The 18981-nt window shown below is 46.4% G+C and overlaps 2 protein-coding genes across 6 annotated transcripts in view; both read left to right on the top strand.

Annotated features, from left to right (window-relative positions):
• Positions 1-3977, top strand: part of LOC139557768 (ATP-dependent 6-phosphofructokinase, muscle type-like) — a 36344-nt gene extending 32367 nt beyond the window's left edge. The window contains exons 18-21 of one of the 2 annotated variants that reach the window (XM_071372939.1): positions 1313-1424; positions 2614-2713; positions 3103-3208; positions 3545-3977. In XM_071372939.1, coding sequence (XP_071229040.1) covers positions 1313-1424; positions 2614-2713; positions 3103-3208; positions 3545-3731 — 505 coding nt within the window. In that variant the 3' untranslated portion in view covers positions 3732-3977. Of the gene's footprint in view, positions 1-957; positions 1031-1312; positions 1425-2613; positions 2714-3102; positions 3209-3544 lie in introns of those variants that run through there. The other variant, XM_071372940.1, reaches the window with a different exon arrangement.
• A 253-nt stretch (positions 3978-4230) lies between these two features.
• On the top strand, positions 4231-18963 carry LOC139557766 (integrin beta-7-like). 4 transcript variants are annotated; one of them, XM_071372935.1, is made up of 17 exons: positions 4231-4476; positions 7887-7956; positions 8061-8140; positions 8373-8556; positions 12903-13073; positions 13434-13597; positions 13776-13856; positions 15274-15432; positions 15507-15602; positions 15723-15812; positions 15908-16048; positions 16291-16481; positions 16853-17091; positions 17315-17525; positions 17814-17998; positions 18160-18320; positions 18521-18963. In XM_071372935.1, the coding sequence occupies exons 1-17, from the start codon at positions 4375-4377 to the stop codon at positions 18632-18634; spliced, it is 2439 nt and encodes an 812-aa protein (XP_071229036.1). In that variant the 5' UTR covers positions 4231-4374; the 3' UTR covers positions 18635-18963. The 4 variants fall into 4 exon arrangements, with proteins under 4 accessions (XP_071229036.1, XP_071229039.1, XP_071229038.1 ...); XM_071372936.1 differs by having other exon boundaries at positions 4331-4642; XM_071372938.1 differs by lacking the exon at positions 15274-15432 and having other exon boundaries at positions 4232-4476.
• Positions 18964-18981: the final 18 nt, after the last annotated feature.

The raw sequence follows: 18981 nt of genomic DNA, 5'->3' as shown, positions 1-18981 counted from the left end.
AAATTGATATAAAACGGTTAAAATTCACTACATTATGATGTTTTTAACAACTATAACGACTGAAAACATGACCGGAGAAATACTGCTGGTTAGAAAACGATTTGGAACGAGGCAGGTCCGATGGCCTTCACGCTTGAGGCGCACGTTGAGAAAGAGGGGTCTCTGTACATTTTTGTCATTTATAATGGCTGTGAACGTCCCATAGACTTCATTGAAAACGTGATGACGTACAGACACCCAGAGGAAGACGTAGGTAGTGTCGGTTTCTTCATAGCATTCACTGTGGCCTTATAAACAGACCCCAGATCAGAGGTAAAAATTTCTGAAATCTGAACCCTGTCATGAAAAGTGCTGTAGAAATTGTTCTGTACCACTCAGAGACAAAATTTCAACTCCTATAGAAACTATAGACTGTTTTCTATCCAATAATAACAATAATATGCATATTGTACGATCAAGAATTGAGTACGAGGCAGTTTAATTTGGAAATGTAAAAAAAAAAATAATGCTAACAGCTCCCCCTATTGACAAAAGGTTAAACAAGACATTTGTGGAGTGGTTAAAAAATGAGTTTTAATGACTCCAACCTAAGTGTATGTAAACTTCCGACTTCAACTGTATATCAGTGACCCCAAGTTTACTACAGTATAATGGTTATTATATGAATATTTGCGCATAAAGGCGTTTCCACCTCTATTTCACACATAATAGATTTTACAGACACAAAAAGATCCCACCATCTCTTTGCCCAAACGAGAAAACCCTAGAGTGTCAGCCCCGCCTCCATAGCCATCTTTCATCCAGGACAGTCATGTGTTTCCTACCAGAGTCCTTAGTAGAATAGTCTTAACCCCCTTTAATGCTTAGATGGAAACCTGGTTATAGGAAGCAAATAATTCCTCAATAAAGCATCTATCAGCAGAGTCAGTGCTCGTGCTGTTTCCTCTTTGTGGTCAGGAATGAGAAATGCAATGCCATGCCAATTCAACTGTAAATATACAGTATATTCATGTTTTCCTCTGTCTCAGGAATGAGAACTGCAATGCCATGCCAATTCAACTGTAAATATACAGTATATTCATGTTTTCCTCTGTCTCAGGAATGAGAAATGCAATGCCATGCCAATTCAACTGTAAATAGACGGAATATTCATGTTTTCCTCTGTCTCAGGAATGAGAAATGCAATGCCATGCCAATTCAACTGTAAATATACAGTATATTCATGTTTTCCTCTGTCTCAGGAATGAGAACTGCAATGCCATGCCAATTCAACTGTAAATAGACGGAATATTCATGTTTTCCTCTGTCTCAGGAATGAGAAATGCAATGCCAACTACACTACAGACTTCATCTTCGCCCTCTACTCTGAGGAGGGCAAGGGTGTCTTCGACTGCCGCAAGAACATCCTGGGACACATGCAACAGGTCAGTTAACAGTCTGCTCACAAATGGCACCCTATTCCCTTTATAGTGCACTACTTTTGACCAGGGCTGTGTTCAAAGAAGTGCTCTATGTCTCCCCCTCTAACTCTCCCCTCCCCTGTCCTCTACTCTCCCCTCTCCCCCTCTAACTCTCCCCTCCCCTGTCCTCAACTCTCCCCTCCCCTGTCCTCTACTCTCCCCTCTCCCCCTCTAACTCTCCCCTCCCCTGTCCTCTACTCTCCCCTCCCCTGTCCTCTACTCTCCCCTCTCCCCTCTAACTCTCCCCTCCCCTGTCCTCAACTCTCCCCTCCCCTGTCCTCTACTCTCCCCTCTCCCCCTCTAACTCTCCCCTCCCCTGTCCTCTACTCTCCCCTCTCCCCCTCTAACTCTTCCCTCCCCTGTCCTCTACTCTCCCCTCTCCCCCTCTAACTCTCCCCTCCCCTGTCCTCTACTCTCCCCTCTCCCCCTCTAACTCTCCCCTCCCCTGTCCTCAACTCTCCCCTCCCCTGTCCTCTACTCTCCCCTCTCCCCCTCTAACTCTCCCCTCCCCTCCCCTGTCCTCTACTCTCTCCTCTCCCCCTCTAACTCTTCCCTCCCCTGTCCTCTACTCTCCCCTCTCCCCCTCTAACTCTCCCCTCCCCTGTCCTCTACTCTCCCCTCTCCCCTGTCCTCTACTCTCCCCTTTCCCCCTCTAACTCTCCCCTCCCCTGTCCTCTACTCTCCCCTCTCCCCTCTCCCCCTCTAACTCTCCCTTCCCCTGTCTACTCTCCCCTCTCCCCCTCTAACTCTCCCCTCTCCCCCTTTAACTCTCCACTCCCCTGTACTCCACTCTCCCCTCTCCCTCTCTCCCCATCTAACTCTCCCCTCTCCCCCTCTAACTCTCCACTCCCCTGTACTCCACTCTCCCCTCTCTCCCCATCTAACTCTCCCCTTGTCCTCCACTCTCCCCTCTCCCCCTCTACTCTCCCCTCTCCCCCTCTAACTCTCCCCTCTCCCCCTATAACTCTCCACTCCCCTGCACTCCACTCTCCCCCCTCCCTCTCTCCCCATCTAACTCTCCCCCCTTGTCCTCCACTCTCCCCTCTCCCCTTTTAACTCTCCCCTCCCCTGTCCTCTCCTCTCCCCCTCTAACTCTCCCTTCTTTCCTCCCCTCTCTTTTCCCCCCCACCTTTGTCCTATTCCCTCTCCCCAGGGTGGAACCCCGACACCTTTCGACAGGAACTTTGGTACAAAGATGGGCTCCAAGGCTGTTCTGTGGCTCACAGAGAAACTCAAGGAGGTGTACAGACATGGTAAGACAGGCTGTGGGGTGTCACCATGAAAAGATACTGAGATAAAGGAATGAGAGGCATATTGCTGCACCCAAATACACATCGTTTTGGTTCTTCGGCTGTCCTCATAGGAGAACCCTTTTTGGTTCCAGGTTGAACTATTTAGGGTTACATGTAGAACCCTCTGTGAAAAGGGTTTTACATGGAACCCAAAAGGGTTCTACCTGGAACCTAAAAGGGTTATTCAAAGGGTTCTACAATGGGGACTGCCGAATAACTGTTTTAGGTTCTAGATAAAACCTTTTCTTCTAAGAGTCTAGTTTTTACCTGCTGATACCAGTTGTTAGTTTGTCTCATTGAGTATAACGCTATATGACTCCATCTGTCACCCTGCCTTCTCTCTCCTCCAGGTCGTATCTTCGCTAACACCCCAGACTCTGCCTGTGTGCTGGGCATGAGGAAGAGAGCACTGACCTTCCAGCCGTTGGCTGAGCTTAATGAACAGACAGACTTCGAGTAAGATCCTTTCATCCGCAGAGATTTCTTCTTACAAACTCAAGGCACTATGACGCTAAAACACGAGAGTGCCATTTGCTGACTGTTGCTCACTCTCCTCAACATTAATTTAGTCATACTTTAACACACTGTTCATACTGATCCACAGTTCAAGTGGATATTGTGAGTGCATATCCCTCAGCTAATATCTGTTTTGAAAAGGAACATTCCCTCTTCGCTTTCTGACTACATCGCTGTTTTCACATTATGTATGTAGACATAATGGTATGTAATGAATAAAAGGTAAAAAGGTGGTGAAGATTCCCTTTAACATCCCTCTACTGCTGTCATGTCCAGGCACCGCATCCCCAAGACATCGTGGTGGCTGAAGCTGAGGCCAATCATGAAGATCTTGGCTAAATACAACATCAGTCTGGACACATCTGAGCATGCCCACATGGAACATGTGATCAAGAAGAGGGTGTCGATGCCTGCACCACTGATGAAGAAGCACAAAGAAGAGGTAGAGGAGGAAGAAGAATAGGGGGAAGAGGAGGAGGAGGGAGAGGAAGAGGAAGAAGAGTAATTAATTTTTGTTTCAAATATGTGTGTTTTACATGTATGTTTCTGGAGTAATTAATCATCTGAACCAGAGTTACATTATGTTGTGTCCGTTGTTTCCTTGTTCTTCTCAACACTCTGTCTTCACGTCTCAATCAGTTAACTCGGTGGGCTGCCCTGCACTGGGAGACAGTTTTGCCTTTCGTCAAGAATTAAACACATGTTACTATTTTGACTCTTGTGATTTATTTATCCATGGTTTACAGTATTTTAATGCTTTTCCTCTCCAATAAAACAATAGTGCAATATAATGACATTAGAATCAGAGCATAATCTTAAAAAAGAGGTTCAATGTTTTATGTGGAGTATTGGCTGGTGGCCGCCTTGCAAAATAGAGAACTCACTCAGCATTCAGAAGCTAAACGTGATGATATGCAAAGGAAGGACCCACCCAAAGTTGCATGTGTTCTCACATCTCACCCAAACTTGTCAAAGAGGGACCTCTCCATCAGACAGACAACCTAACCTCAGGATTCCTTCTCCCTCCTACTTCTACTGTTACCTTGTTACTGTATCTTTACATTCATTACCTTTAGGATGTACTCTGTTGTACGGACCCGGCCTCAATGTTCACTTCACTTGGGACGTCCCTGATGTCCCCAGCCTGTCTTGCAGAAGGACATTCCAGAACTGAGAGACAGAGAAGTGGATGTGTTGGTGCCATCCAGGTTTGTCAACCATTTTTACGACTTAAAGTGCAACTCAAGTCCGAATCCAGCCGACTAAAAGTCACAAGGACACTACTGTAACCCAACTCTTTATCATCGAACTCATGAAACCTCAAGAGCAGGTGACAGACCTGTCATACTAATGGGCCTGCTCAGAAGCTCTCAGGTATGTGATTGTAACATGTCTGTCAAACTTTTCAATTGTTCTTAGCTGAAGAAAACGTGTGCTCACTGGTCAAATCGTGTTGGTTAGAAGTAGGAAACAATATAACTGGCTGCTTTGTATATACTGTATATTGCTAACACTTAAGAGTGTCTTTGGGACTGTTTTCATATATTTTTGAAAAGTGTATATCTTTTGAAAAAGTACATTAAACAATCAACATTAATGCATCTCATGCTGAGTAGCATTGATCACTCATCTGAAACAGTGTGGTGACCCTGTCTCTGTGAAGAGGAACTGAAACTACAATAACAAGAGTGTGAAACTGTTGAAGGCAACACCTCGCTCTCTCTCTCTACCTCTCTCTCTCTCGCTCTATCTCTATCTCTACCTCTCTCTCTCGCTCTATCTCTACCTCTGTCTCTCTCTCTCTCTCTGTCTCTCTCTCGCTCTATCTCTACCTCTCTCTCTCTCTCTCTCTGTCTCTCTCTCTCGCTCTATCTCTACCTCTCTCTCTGTCTCTCTCTCTGTCTCTCTCTCTACCTCTCTCTCTATCTCTCTCTCTCGCTCTATCTCTACCTCTCTCTCTGTCTCTCTCTCTCGCTCTATCTCTACCTCTGTCTCTCTCTCTCTCTCTGTCTCTCTCTCGCTCTATCTCTACCTCTCTCTCTGTCTCGCTCTATCTCTACCTCTCTCTCTCGCTCTATCTCTACCTCTCTCTCTCACTCTATCTCTACCTCTCTCTCTCGCTCTATCTCTACCCCTCTCTCTCTCTCTGTCTCTCTCTCTCGCTCTATCTCTACCTCTCTCTCTGTCTCTCTCTCTCGCTCTATCTCTACCTCTCTCTCTGTCTCTCTCTCTACCTCTCTCTCTGTCTCTCTCTCTCGCTCTATCTTTACCTCTCTCTCTGTCTCTCTCTCTCGCTCTATCTCTACCTCTCTCTCTGTCTCTCTCTCTCGCTCTTTCTCTACCTCTCTCTCTGTCTCGCTCTATCTCTACCTCTCTCTCTCTCTCTGTCTCTCTATCTCTACCTCTCTCTCTCGCTCTATCTCTACCTCTCTCTCTCGCTCTATCTCTACCCCTCTCTCTCTCTCTGTCTCTCTCTCTCGCTCTATCTCTACCTCTCTCTCTGTCTCTCTCTCTATCTCTACCTCTCTCTCTGTCTCTCTCTCTCGCTCTATCTCTACCTCTCTCTCTGTCTCTCTCTCTACCTCTCTCTGTCTCTCTCTCTCGCTCTATCTCTACCTCTCTCTCTGTCTCTCTCTCTCGCTCTATCTCTACCTCTCTCTCTGTCTCTCTCTCTCGCTCTATCTCTACCTCTCTCTCTGTCTCTCTCTCTCGCTCTATCTCTACCTCTCTCTCTGTCTCGCTCTATCTCTACCTCTCTCTCGCTCTATCTCTACCTCTCTCTCTGTCTCGCTCTATCTCTACCTCTCTCTCTCTCTCTCTGTCTCTCTATCTCTACCTCTCTCTCTCGCTCTATCTCTACCTCTCTCTCTCGCTCTATCTCTACCTCTCTCTCTGTCTCTCTCTCTCGCTCTATCTCTACCTCTCTCTCTGTCTCGCTCTCTCTGTCTCTCTCTGTCGGTCTCTCTCTCTCAATTCAATTCAAGGGGCTTTATTGACATGGGAAACATATGTTTACATTGCCAAAGCAAGTGAAATATATAATACATACAAAATGAACAGTAAACATTACACACACAAGATCCAAAAGAATAAAGACATTTCAAATGTCATATTATGGATTATTTACAGTGTTGTAACGGTGTGCAAATAGTTAACGTACAAAGGGTAAAATAAATAAACATAAATATGGGTTGTATTTACAATAGTGTTTGTTCTTCACTGGTTGCCCTTTTCTTGTGGAAACAGGTCACAAATCTTGCTGCTGTGATGGCACACTGTGGAGTTTCACCTAGTAGATATGGGAGTTTATCAAATTTGGATTTGTTTTCGAATTCTTTGTGACTCTGTGTAATCTGAGGGAAGTACAGTACATTCGGAAAACATTTTAAACATTTCCATACATAAATAGATAAACAAAAAAAATGGTCTGAGAGTCCTTTAGGTGCCGTTTGTCAAACTCCAAGCGGGCTGTCATGTTTTTTTCTTACTGAAGAGTGGCTTCCATCTGGCCACTCTACCATAAAGGCCTGATTGGTGGAGTGCTGCAGAGATGGTTGTCCTTCTGGAAGGTTCTCCCATCTCCACAGAGGAACTCTGGAGCTCTGTCAGAGTGACCATCAGGTTCCCTGACCAATGCCCTTCTCCCCGATTGCTCAGGAAGAGTCTTGGTGATTCCAAACTTCTTCCATTTAAGAATGATGGAGGCCACTGTGTTCTTGGGGACCTTCAATGCTACAGAAATGTTTTGGTACCCTTCACCAGATCTGTGCCTCGACACAATCCTGTCTCAGAGCTCTATGGACAATTCCTTCGACCTCATTGATTGGTTTTTGCCCTGACATGCACTGTCAACTGTGGGACTTTATATAGGCAGGTGTGTGCCTTTCCAAATCATGTCCAATCGATTGAATTTACCACAGGTGGCCTCTTATCAAGTTGTAGAAACATCTCAAGGATGATCATTGGAAACAGGATGCACCTGACCTCAATTTCGAGTCTCATAACAATTGGTCTGAATACTTGTGTAAATATGGTATATATATTATTTTTTTATACATTTGCAAAAATGTCTCCAGTTTTGTGGATTGGGGTGATCAGTCCTTGGTTCCAAATATTGGGGAAGATGCCAGAGTTGAGGATGATGTTAAAAAGTTTAAGTATAGCCAATTGGAATTTGTGGTATGTTTATTTCATTATTTCATTAAGGATACCATCAACACCACAACCCGTTTGGGGTTGGAGGGTTTGTATTTTGTCCTGTAGTTCATTCAATGTAATTGGAGAATCCAGTGGGTTCTGGTTGTCTTTAATAGTTGATTCTAATATTTGTATTTGATCATGTATATGTATATGTTTTTGTTCTTTGTTATTGAGCCAAAAAGATTTTAGATAACTCTTCGCGTTGTTGTTTAGTGTGTTACCATTTTCTCTCGCTCTCTCGCTCTGTCTCTGTCTCTCTGTTTCTTTTTAATTTCAATTTCAATTTAATGGGCTTTGTTGGCAAGGGAAACATATTTTTACATTGCCAAAGCAAGTGAAATAGATAATAAACAATAAAATGTCTCTCTCTCTCTCTCTCTCTCTCTCTCTCTCTCTCTCTCTCTCTCTCTGTGGGCAGACAATGAGAAAGGTGTGGCTGACTGTGGTGGTTCTTCTGATATACTTCACTGAGCAGAGAGGATCTATGGGTAAGTGGTGATGCACAGAGCTAATGAAGATCCCATCCTCTGAAAGGGTCTGTTTTTCACAGACAGACTGCATGCCTCTGTGTCCATGTGTGTATGCTCTCTAGGCCTGGATGGAAGATGCCTGTCTAAGCCCACCTGCACTGAGTGTCTGAGAAGCCTTGGCTGTGCCTGGTGTAAACAGAAGGTATCTCAATCTGTTATTGTTTTTTACATTTGTTGAGAACATTCTACCAGGCTTTGAATTACTTTGGTGTGGGTTACACTCAAAACAAACCTCCATAGCAATAACATACTTATATACAGTATGTATCAACAATATTCATATTAGTCCACAGATCCTTTACACCCCTCTCTTATCAAGCAGAAACTTTCAAGCCGTCTGTCAAAGTTGTGTTCTGTTGACCTCTGACCTGCAGGGTTTCCTGGCGCAAGGGGAGCCAAACGAGCGTCGCTGTGACAGGGAGGAGGCTCTGAGAAAGAGACACTGCTCTGACGGACAGGTCCTGAACCCCCAGCCTGCAATACGTAGCAGGGCAGAGGAGCCAATGGGGACCGTGGTCCAGCTAGAGCCACAGAACCTCCACCTTAAGCTAAGAGTCGGTGAGGCCTTAGGATTTACACGGATGGACGCACGGAAGCCGGGAAGGCACACTCTTAGAGTCGGTACACTCTTAGAAAAAAGGATTCCAAAATGGTTCTGCGGCTGTTCCCATAGGAGAACCCTTTTTGGTTACAGGTAGAACTATTTTAGGTACCATGTAGAACCCTCCATGGAAAGGTTTATACAAGGAACCCAAATAGGTTCTACCTGGAACCAAAAGGGGTTCTTCAAAGGGTTCTGCTATGGGGACAGCTGAAGAACTCTTTTTGGTTCTAGATAGCAAATTTCTTTTCCTAAGAGTGTTGGGACTGAGGACTCACACACACGCAGGCACACACGCAGGCACACACGCAGACACACACACACACACACACACACACACACACACACACACACACACACACACACACACACACACACACACACACACACACACACACACACACACACACACACACACACACACACACACACACACACACACACACACACACCTGAGTCGGTAAAGACTGTAGACAGCGGACAAAACAGGTTGAAATGAGGTCATTACAACAAGAGAACAACCAGTTCTGGTGAGGATTTAAACTTCTACACATTGTCCCCACTGATTGGTTCACTGATTATTATAGGGAAATCAGAGGACATTTTACTTTGCAAGTATATCTTATCTTAGACTAATATTACTATCTCATGCAATATGATAGTGATTGTTGATAGCCCAAGGCCTAAGTAAGTACAACATATGTTATGTTTGATCAATGCTCCTTTGATTACATTTACATTTAAGTCATTTAGCAGACGCTCTTATCCAGAGCGACTTACAAATTGGTGCATTCACCTTATGATATCCAGTGGAACAACCACTTTACAATAGTGCATCTAACTCTTTTAAGGGGGGGGGGTTAGAAGGATTACTTTATCCTATCCTAGGTATTCCTTAAAGAGGTGGGGTTTCAGGTGTCTCCGGAAGGTGGTGATTGACTCCGCTGACCTGGCGTCGTGAGGGAGTTTGTTCCACCATTGGGGTGCCAGAGCAGCGAACAGTTTTGACTGGGCTGAGCGGGAACTGTACTTCCTCAGAGGTAGGGAGGCGAGCAGGCCAGAGGTGGATGAACGCAGTGCCCTTGTTTGGGTGTAGGGCCTGATCAGAGCCTGAAGGTACGGAGGTGCCGTTCCCCTCACAGCTCCGTAGGCAAGCACCATGGTCTTGTAGCGGATGCGAGCTTCAACTGGAAGCCAGTGGAGAGAGCGGAGGAGCGGGGTGACGTGAGAGAACTTGGGAAAGTTGAACACCAGACGGGCTGCGGCGTTCTGGATGAGTTGTAGGGGTTTAATGGCACAGGCAGGGAGCCCAGCCAACAGCGAGTTGCAGTAATCCAGACGGGAGATGACAAGTGCCTGGATTAGGACCTGCGCCGCTTCCTGCGTGAGGCAGGGTCGTACTCTGCGAATGTTGTAGAGCATGAACCTACAGGAACGGGTCACCGCCTTGATGTTAGTTGAGAACGACAGGGTGTTGTCCAGGATCACGCCAAGGTTCTTAGCACTCTGGGAGGAGGACACAATGGAGTTGTCAACCGTGATGGCGAGATCATGGAACGGGCAGTCCTTCCCCGGGAGGAAGAGCAGCTCCGTCTTGCCGAGGTTCAGCTTGAGGTGGTGATCCGTCATCCACACTGATATGTCTGCCAGACATGCAGAGATGCGATTCACCACCTGGTTATCAGAGGGGGGAAAGGAGAAGATTAATTGTGTGTCGTCTGCATAGCAATGATAGGAGAGACCATGTGAGGATATGACAGAGCCAAGTGACTTGGTGTATAGCGAGAATAGGAGAGGGCCTAGAACAGAGCCCTGGGGGACACCAGTGGTGAGAGCACGTGGTGCGGAGACAGATTCTCGCCACGCCACCTGGTAGGAGCGACCTGTCAGGTAGGACGCAATCCAAGCGTGGGCCGCGCCGGAGATGCCCAGCTCGGAGAGGGTGGAGAGGAGGATCTGATGGTTCACAGTATCAAAGGCAGCCGATAGGTCTAGAAGGATGAGAGCAGAGGAGAGAGAGTTAGCTTTAGCAGTGCGGAGCGCCTCCGTGACACAGAGAAGAGCAGTCTCAGTTGAATGACTAGTCTTGAAACCTGACTGATTTGGATCAAGAAGGTCATTCTGAGAGAGATAGCAGGAGAGCTGGCCAAGGACGGCACGTTCAAGAGTTTTGGAGAGAAAAGAAAGAAGGGATACTGGTCTGTAGTTGTTGACATCGGAGGGATCGAGTGTAGGTTTTTTCAGAAGGGGTGCAACTCTCGCTCTCTTGAAGACGGAAGGGACGTAGCCAGCGGTCAAGGATGAGTTGATGAGCGAGGTGAGGTAAGGGAGAAGGTCTCCGGAAATGGTCTGGAGAAGAGAGGAGGGGATAGGGTCAAGCGGGCAGGTTGTTGGGCGGCCGGCCGTCACAAGACGCGAGATTTCATCTGGAGAGAGAGGGGAGAAAGAGGTCAAAGCACAGGGTAGGGCAGTGTGAGCAGAACCAGCTGTGTCGTTTGACTTAGCAAACGAGGATCGGATGTCGTCGACCTTCTTTTCAAAATGGTTGACGAAGTCATCAGCAGAGAGGGAGGAGGGGGGAGGAGGGGGAGGAGGATTCAGGAGGGAGGAGAAGGTGGCAAAGAGCTTCCTAGGGTTAGAGGCAGATGCTTGGAATTTAGAGTGGTAGAAATTGGCTTTAGCAGCAGAGACAGAAGAGGAGAATGTAGAGAGGAGGGAGTGAAAGGATGCCAGGTCCGCAGGGAGGCGAGTTTTCCTCCATTTCCGCTCGGCTGCCCGGAGCCCTGTTCTGTGAGCTCGCAATGAGTCGTCGAGCCACGGAGCAGGAGGGGAGGACCGAGCCGGCCTGGAGGATAGGGGACATAGAGAGTCAAAGGATGCAGAAAGGGAGGAGAGGAGGGTTGAGGAGGCAGAATCAGGAGATAGGTTGGAGAAGGTTTGAGCAGAGGGAAGAGATGATAGGATGGAAGAGGAGAGAGTAGCGGGGGAGAGAGAGCGAAGGTTGGGACGGCGCGATACCATCCGAGTAGGGGCAGTGTGGGAAGTGTTGGATGAGAGCGAGAGGGAAAAGGATACAAGGTAGTGGTCGGAGACTTGGAGGGGAGTTGCAATGAGATTAGTGGAAGAACAGCATCTAGTAAAGATGAGGTCAAGCGTATTGCCTGCCTTGTGAGTAGGGGGGGAAGGTGAGAGGGTGAGGTCAAAAGAGGAGAGGAGTGGAAAGAAGGAGGCAGAGAGGAATGAGTCAAAGGTAGACGTGGGGAGGTTAAAGTCACCCAGAACTGTGAGAGGTGAGCCATCCTCAGGAAAGGAACTTATCAGGGCGTCAAGCTCATAATGGGTGGGAGAACTTGCACAATTGGTGGCTGACTAAATACTTTTTTGCCCCACTGTATGTTTCGTGTGCTTAGGTTCACAGCGCGCTAGGGGCGGCCTCACAGATCCACCGAAATGCCCTAGCTGCGCCCTCCTTTCTTAAAGGAGAGGAAGCAGCGGTGGGCATTTCAGGGTAGATCTCCCTCCAGAGGACGCCATGTCTGTGTTAGCCTCAGGTTCTGAGGCGTCATATGATGACGGCGCTTCTAGAGAAGACGAGGATGTTGGGAAGTGTCTGGATTTTTAATCTGGAAAACTCCACTCTACTGACCAAGGTTGAAAAAAAAAAAAAAAATGCCACAGAGAATGTGTACACCGTGTGCTGTCATGTCAAGGGCGTGCTCTCTTTCCTACAGTTCATGTTTGACAAGCAGCGCTCACCGACCACTATTAAGGTGTTCGCGGCAGCGATTTCAGCTTATCATGAGGGGTTTGGCATAGACACCGTCTTCTGTCACCCTCTATTGAAATGGTTTCTATTGGGAACGCAGCGGCTTAGGCCAATGCCTAGAGCCACGCTGCCCCAGTGGGATTTAACTTTGGTACTCGAGGCGTTCTGCGAGACGCCGTTCGAGCCACTGAATCAAATCCCCCTCAAGATGTTCTCTGAAGACGGCACTGTTGCTTGCTTTGACTACGGCCAAGCGCGTCAGTGATTTGGGTGCTCTTTCGACGAGACCCGACTGCCTTGCCATTAACGGCGATCTGAGCAGAGCGGTGTTACGTCCTAACCCTGCATTTATTCCGAAGGTTATTAAGAGATTTTATAGGTCACAGACCGTTGAGCTGTGGGCCTTCTCCCCCCCTCCCCATGTGGAGCGGAGAGAGGAGAGGCTTCATCGATCAATCACATGCACATTTGATGGTTGAATAAATCAATTATTCTCATAACTTTTCCTCTTATTACCCTCTTCTGTTTAAATCCCAGGCATGCCCCAGTCATTTGAGGTGAGGTTCAGGCGTGCAGAGGGTTATCCCATAGACCTGTACTACCTGATGGACCTGTCTTTCTCCATGAAAGATGACCTGGAGAATGTTAGGAACCTGGGACTGGAGGTGGTCACTGCCATGAAGAACATCACCAGTGCTGTCAGGATAGGTGAGTGTCACTGTCCAGCCATTATGGGGCTATGGAAGGTGTTGCTCTCAAACGTATTGTGTCTGTGCATCTCAGCTCCATCACTTTACATCAACCTGTAAGATTATATGACCCTTGAACAGAGCATACAATTCGCCCATCAGCCCAACTCAACCAGTTCATGCAGAGAAAAGTTTGCCCACTTTACCGTGATGATTTGAACTGAAAGTTCATGCCTGATCCGATCGGAACCTGTTGACAATCCCTGTCAGGTTCAGGCTAATCTCATCCATCATCCGGCTGCAGCAGTCTATCCTGGGGATGAGGTTCACACTTGGGGTCAAAACTCTAGCCCTCATAGTGTTTCTCTATCCCCCTCAGGCTTTGGTTCCTTTGTGGATAAGGTGGTGGACCCCTACGTCAGTACAGTGGAGGCCAAACTGGCCAACCCATGCAAAGAGGGGTACAAGGGCCCCTGCCAGCCTGCCTTCAGCTTCAAACATGTACTGAAGCTCACTGAGGACGTTGAAGAGTTTGAGAGGAAGGTGAGCCAGCAGAGTTATTTACGACTTTGAATTCCTTGTAGAACATCACTTCTAACTCCAGTCTTATTCTTCTTCTTGTTGTCTTGTTTTCCTTCTTCTTCTTCTGTCCTGCGCCATTGGTTCAAGGTATTGCCATGTCAGTCCTTTATTAATTTCCTGTTCTGTGTCACGCATTTAGGTGAGCAAGCAGAGCATCTCCAGTAACCTAGACGGCCCAGAGTCAGGCTTTGACGCCATCATGCAGGTGGCTGTCTGTCAGGTAAGAACAAATGGTTGACTGGTGTTTCAATAGAACCCAGAACTGTATTTTGAAAATAGAGTGAGAGAGAAAACCGTGGAAAAGAACAGCAAATAAGAAGCTTCATTGAGCCTTTATGCACTGGCCTGGCCTAAGTATATCTCATCACATAGAACAGCATACTGTACATAAAGTCAAATAAAATAAAATCGAATTTTATTTGTCACATGCGCCGAATACAACAGGTGTAGTAGACCTTACAGTGAAATTCTTACTTACAAGACCTTAACCAACAATGCAGTTTTAAGAAAAACTTTAAAAAAAGTAAGAGATAAGAAAAACAAGTAATTAAAGAGCAGCAGTAAATAACAATAGCGGGGCTATATACAGGGGGTACCGTTACAGAGTCAATGTGCGGGGGCACCGGTTAGTCGAGGTAATTGTGGTAATTATGTACATGCATAATGTACATAGGGTTATTAAAGTGGCTATGCATAGATAATAACAGACAGTAGCAGCGACGTATGGGGGGGGGGGGGTGCAAATAGTCTGGGTAGCCATTTGATTAGCTGTTCAGGAGTCTTATGGCTTGGGGGTAGAAGCGGTACAGCTCGCCGTGCGGTAGCAAAGAGAACAATCTGACTAGGGTGGCAGGAGTCTTTCACAATTTTTAGGGCCTTCCTCTGACACCACCTGGTATAGAGGTCCTGGATGGCAGGAAGCTTGGCCCCGGTGATGTACTGGGCCATACGCTCTACCCTCTGTAGTGCCTTGCGGTCGGAGGCCGAGCAGTTGCCGTACCAGGCAGTGATGCAACCCGTCAGGATGCTCTCGATGGTGCAGCTGTAAAAACCTTTTGAGGATCTGAGGACCCATGCCAAATCTTTTCAGTCTCCTGAGGGGGAATAGGTTTTGTCGTGCCCTCTTCACGACTGTCTTGGTGTGATTGGACCATTTTAGTTTGTTGGTGATGTGGACGCCAAGGAACTTGAAGCTCGCAACCTGCTCCACTACACCCCCGTCCTCCTTTTCCTGTAGTCCACGATCATCTCCTTAGTCTTGATCACGTTGAGGGAGAGGTTGTTGTTGTCCTTGCACCACACGGTCCCTACCACACGGTCCTCCCTATAAGCTGTCTCATCATTGTCGGTGATCAGGCCTACCACTGTTGTGTCATCAGCAAACTTAATGATGGTGTTGGAGTTGTGTCTGGCCGTGCAGTCATGAGTGAACAGGGAGTACAGGAGGGGACTGAGCACGCACCCCTGAGGGGCCCCCTTGTTGAGGATCAGCGTGGCGGATGTGTTTCCTACCCTTACCTCCTGGGGGCGGCCCGTCAATCCTAGTCAGCACAATATCTAAGTCATTGTTTCTATATACTGTAATATTGTATGTACTGTATATGTAGTTTAAAACCCTCCACCCAACCCGTCTGTAGGATGACATTGGCTGGGGTAATGTAACTCGTATCCTGGTCTACACTTCAGACGATACCTTCCACCTGGCAGGTGATGGGAAGCTTGCTGGGATCTACCATCCTAACGACGGGAAATGCCACCTGAATAGCAATGGGCTCTATAATAAGGACACCGTTTATGTGAGTGAACCCTATGTCCGTCCCTAGGAAGCTATCTCTTCTCACAAACCAACCTCCACACAAATGTATTTTAGGACTATCCCTCAGTTGGACACCTATCTCAGGTCCTATCAGCCAATAACATCAGGCTGATCTTTGCAGTGACAGACCAGCACATTCAAAACTATGAGGTAAGGAATTCAGTTACTGAAGACTTGAGTTAGCTCCCTTAGCCAATGTCTAAAACTTTTGGTTACGGTGTGCCCTAATGAACATGACCCTCAAACTCCTTTTCTGAACCCCCATCCCAGGCACTCAGTGAGATGATCCCCCAGTCGGTGGTGGGCCTCCTGGAGGATGACTCCAGCAACGTTGTTGAGCTCATCTCTGAGGCCTGCAACGTGAGTCTATTTATACCTACTGCACAAACCCAACTATGGCATTTCAGTTGTACTGAAAGGTTCATGATGACCTCCTCCACTGATGTCCTTCTCAGAACCTATCGTCCTACATCGTCCTGGAGCACCGTGACGTCCCACCAGGCCTGGGGGTCTCCTACAGCTCCCACTGTGGTGATGACAGGCTAGCTCAGGGGCAGGACAGAGGGGAGTGCAGTGATGTCAGAATCAATCAACAGGTAAAGCAACTGGCAGGTTAAATACTGTGGCAGTAGCAACGTCCTCTAATAATGCCCGGTGAACTGTATACTCAAAAAGCACCGCCAATACACTGACTCAGAAAAGCCAAGATATAATTCTAGGTTTGCACTTAGTCATCCACTACAGTTAACAAAAATGTGGTACAGCACGTGGTGACCCAGGGGACCGCTAACCAGACAAATAAAAAAACTGCTTTTCTATTTATCATTCTACTGTATAGGTCAATTTCACAGTTACTGTGACCAGCTCGAGCTGTCTGTCCAAGACAGAGTCTTTCATCATCAAAGTGCAGGGTATCAATGAAGAGCTGAGGGTTACCGTGGAGACGCTGTGTGACTGTGACTGTCAGGACTCCGAGGAACAGTCATCCCAGTGTCATGGCAATGGAACATTCCACTGTGGTATCTGTAGGTAGGTAGTGGCACTCAACTTACAGCCATGTTGATTTTCACTATCTTCAGCATCAAGTTGTGTATTGAAGAGTGACATTTCATCATCTTGCTGCTGTATGTTGGTTGAAATTGATGTGGTGCAGACATCAGTGCTTTGTTGAAACCAATAACCTTGATCTTTGGGTCTAGGCCAGGTTACTGCAAAGGTCTTTGTGACAACTGCTGATGTAAAAAGGGCTTTGAGAATACATTTGACTTATAGAATCACTGTGTGAAGGCCAAAAGCTGAAATGCGTCTATTTTTAACAGTAAAGAAGCTTTTTTATTTAATTCCATTGTCCTCCAAGAGTTGCTGAATCTCCTCTCTACTTGACCTTGGTTGTTTTACAGCTGTGATTCAGGATACACAGGTCAGCGTTGTGAGTGTGAAACACAGCCGAACAAAGACACCAGTCTGGCCGTAGAGGCCCTGTGTTCACCTGCACAGACAAACAGCACAGGCACACCACTGTGCAGCGGCCGTGGGAGCTGTGTGTGTGGCCAATGTATCTGCTGGGGCCAACACAGGGGCCAACACTGCCAGTGTGACGACATTAGCTGCAACCGTCACAACAACATGATCTGTGGCGGTAAGGGGAAGTTAGGTTTAGAATGGGGGTGTTTAAAATGTCCTTTAGAATGTGTTTATCACCTGGTTTCACTGCTTTTTCTTCTCAACCACTTCAGTTTAATATGCTGAAAATTATTATCCTATCCGGCTCGAACGAGCTGGAGAGGGGTTTTAGTACAGTCTGTATTGAGATTATTAACGCCCCTGTATGTGTTCTGTCCGTGTATATGTCTGTTCTGCAGGTAATGGGAGGTGTGACTGTGGTAACTGTGAGTGTTTCCATAACTACACAGGCCCTGCATGTGAATGCTCTACCCTCACAGATCAGTGCCAGACCAGTAACGATGGAATCTGCTCTCACCGAGGACAATGTGAATGTAATGAATGCCATTGTCACCCTGGTTTCTTTGGCAGCCACTGCACCAAGCCCCTGGCACCATGTGACACATACCGGTGAGATAAACCTGATGTACTATATATGCCACATAGCAGATGCTTTTATCCAAAGCAACTTGTATGTAATCCCAGAGGGAATTGACCCCACAACCTTGGCACTCTTACCAATAGAGCCATACAGGACATTTTATCTTCCAAATATTAGTCCATGATCATTTCAACAGGAGCAACGTATTACTTCAGCTACAGTTTTGTTTCCACACTATTACTATTAGTTGGTTGCTATATACTGTATATTTGAGTACGACGGACTAAATAAAACATTTTCCTTTGTGCATGTTTTAGGGCCTGTGTTGCTTGCATGTTACATGAGTCAGCCAAAAACATGTGTCACCATCCCTGTGGCTCTGCCAAGCCTATCCGCATCAATGGGACTCAATCATTCACCTGTCAGGATGATACTGTACGTTTTAATGTGGAACTCATCATAAATACTGGTGACATCTTTGTCTACTACACAGATACTCCAAGTAAGTTTTATATTGCCAAACTGTAAATTATAGAATAACTTTATTTTCCCCATAGAGAACTTCCGTATATTATCTGAAGCCAATCCTAAGCAACACCCCTTGGTAATAAATCGTGTCTATTTTGTCTCTTGTCTTGTGGTGTCTTCCTCAATTCCTGAAAGGAGGGATTGACCCATGGATTATAAACATGGGGAAGGCAGTGGTAGGAATCGTTTTACTGGGTGTGATCGTGATAATAATCTACCGGCTGATGTTAGAAGTGTTCTACCAGCGGGAGCGTAGAAGGTTCCTGAAGGATAAGGAAAATATCTGGTGGGAAGACGTGAGTATAAGAAAAGAGAGAAAGGGACAATTATAATATACACCATCCAAAAACACAGTCAAAAGTAGAAAAAGGCAGCACGAGTGTGATTCAAAGTTTTGGGAGACATTTGCTGACCCTTTGAAGGACAAAAACTATGTTGATGGGTTGCTAGGTTGAAAAGTGTTTTTTTCCTAAAAAAAAATATTTATTTATTACAGACTCAAAATCCACTGTTCCAAGAGGCCGTGACAACATTCACCCACCCCATGCATGTGTTGGAGCCAGATGCAGATTGTGCTACATCAACCTTTGGGAAAATAAAACAAATGTGATGTGGTCTATTATGGCTCAGCTGAATTGTTGTAGGAGATATGATACTTGGTGGGATTTTTATGTGGCTGAAGATTTTTTTGTTTGTTAAATGTACATGTGAAAGAACCCAATGAAAGTGGTGTTCTACTTTGAGTATGAATAGTAGCTTTCATAATCCTGCCAAAATGTAGAACATCACATCACACTCTATCCAGTGATCCTCTGATATGAAATAAATGGTTTAGAAACGTTATAGCTACTCCCCAAAAAATGTGTTGCCATTCTTTGATAAAACGTACAAATGTATTGTAGCCTACAATAAAAGTACAGTATTTCAAGAAAGAAAAGACGCTACTTGTTTGTTTAT

Source organism: Salvelinus alpinus, chromosome 28 (assembly GCF_045679555.1).
Source record: "Salvelinus alpinus chromosome 28, SLU_Salpinus.1, whole genome shotgun sequence".
Classification (NCBI taxonomy): Eukaryota; Metazoa; Chordata; class Actinopteri; order Salmoniformes; family Salmonidae; genus Salvelinus; species Salvelinus alpinus.
This window is presented reverse-complemented; position numbering and strand designations above follow the sequence as displayed.

Excerpts from the sequence above, each read along its gene's own strand:
- LOC139557766 (XM_071372935.1), top strand. The coding sequence starts at position 4,375 with ATGTTCACTTCACTTGGGACGTCCCTGATGTCCCCAGCCTGTCTTGCA. Across the intron at positions 8,141-8,372 it reads GTGCCTGGTGTAAACAGAAG|GGTTTCCTGGCGCAAGGGGA; the intron begins GTATCTCAATCT and ends TCTGACCTGCAG. Across the intron at positions 15,603-15,722 it reads AGCACATTCAAAACTATGAG|GCACTCAGTGAGATGATCCC; the intron begins GTAAGGAATTCA and ends CCCCCATCCCAG.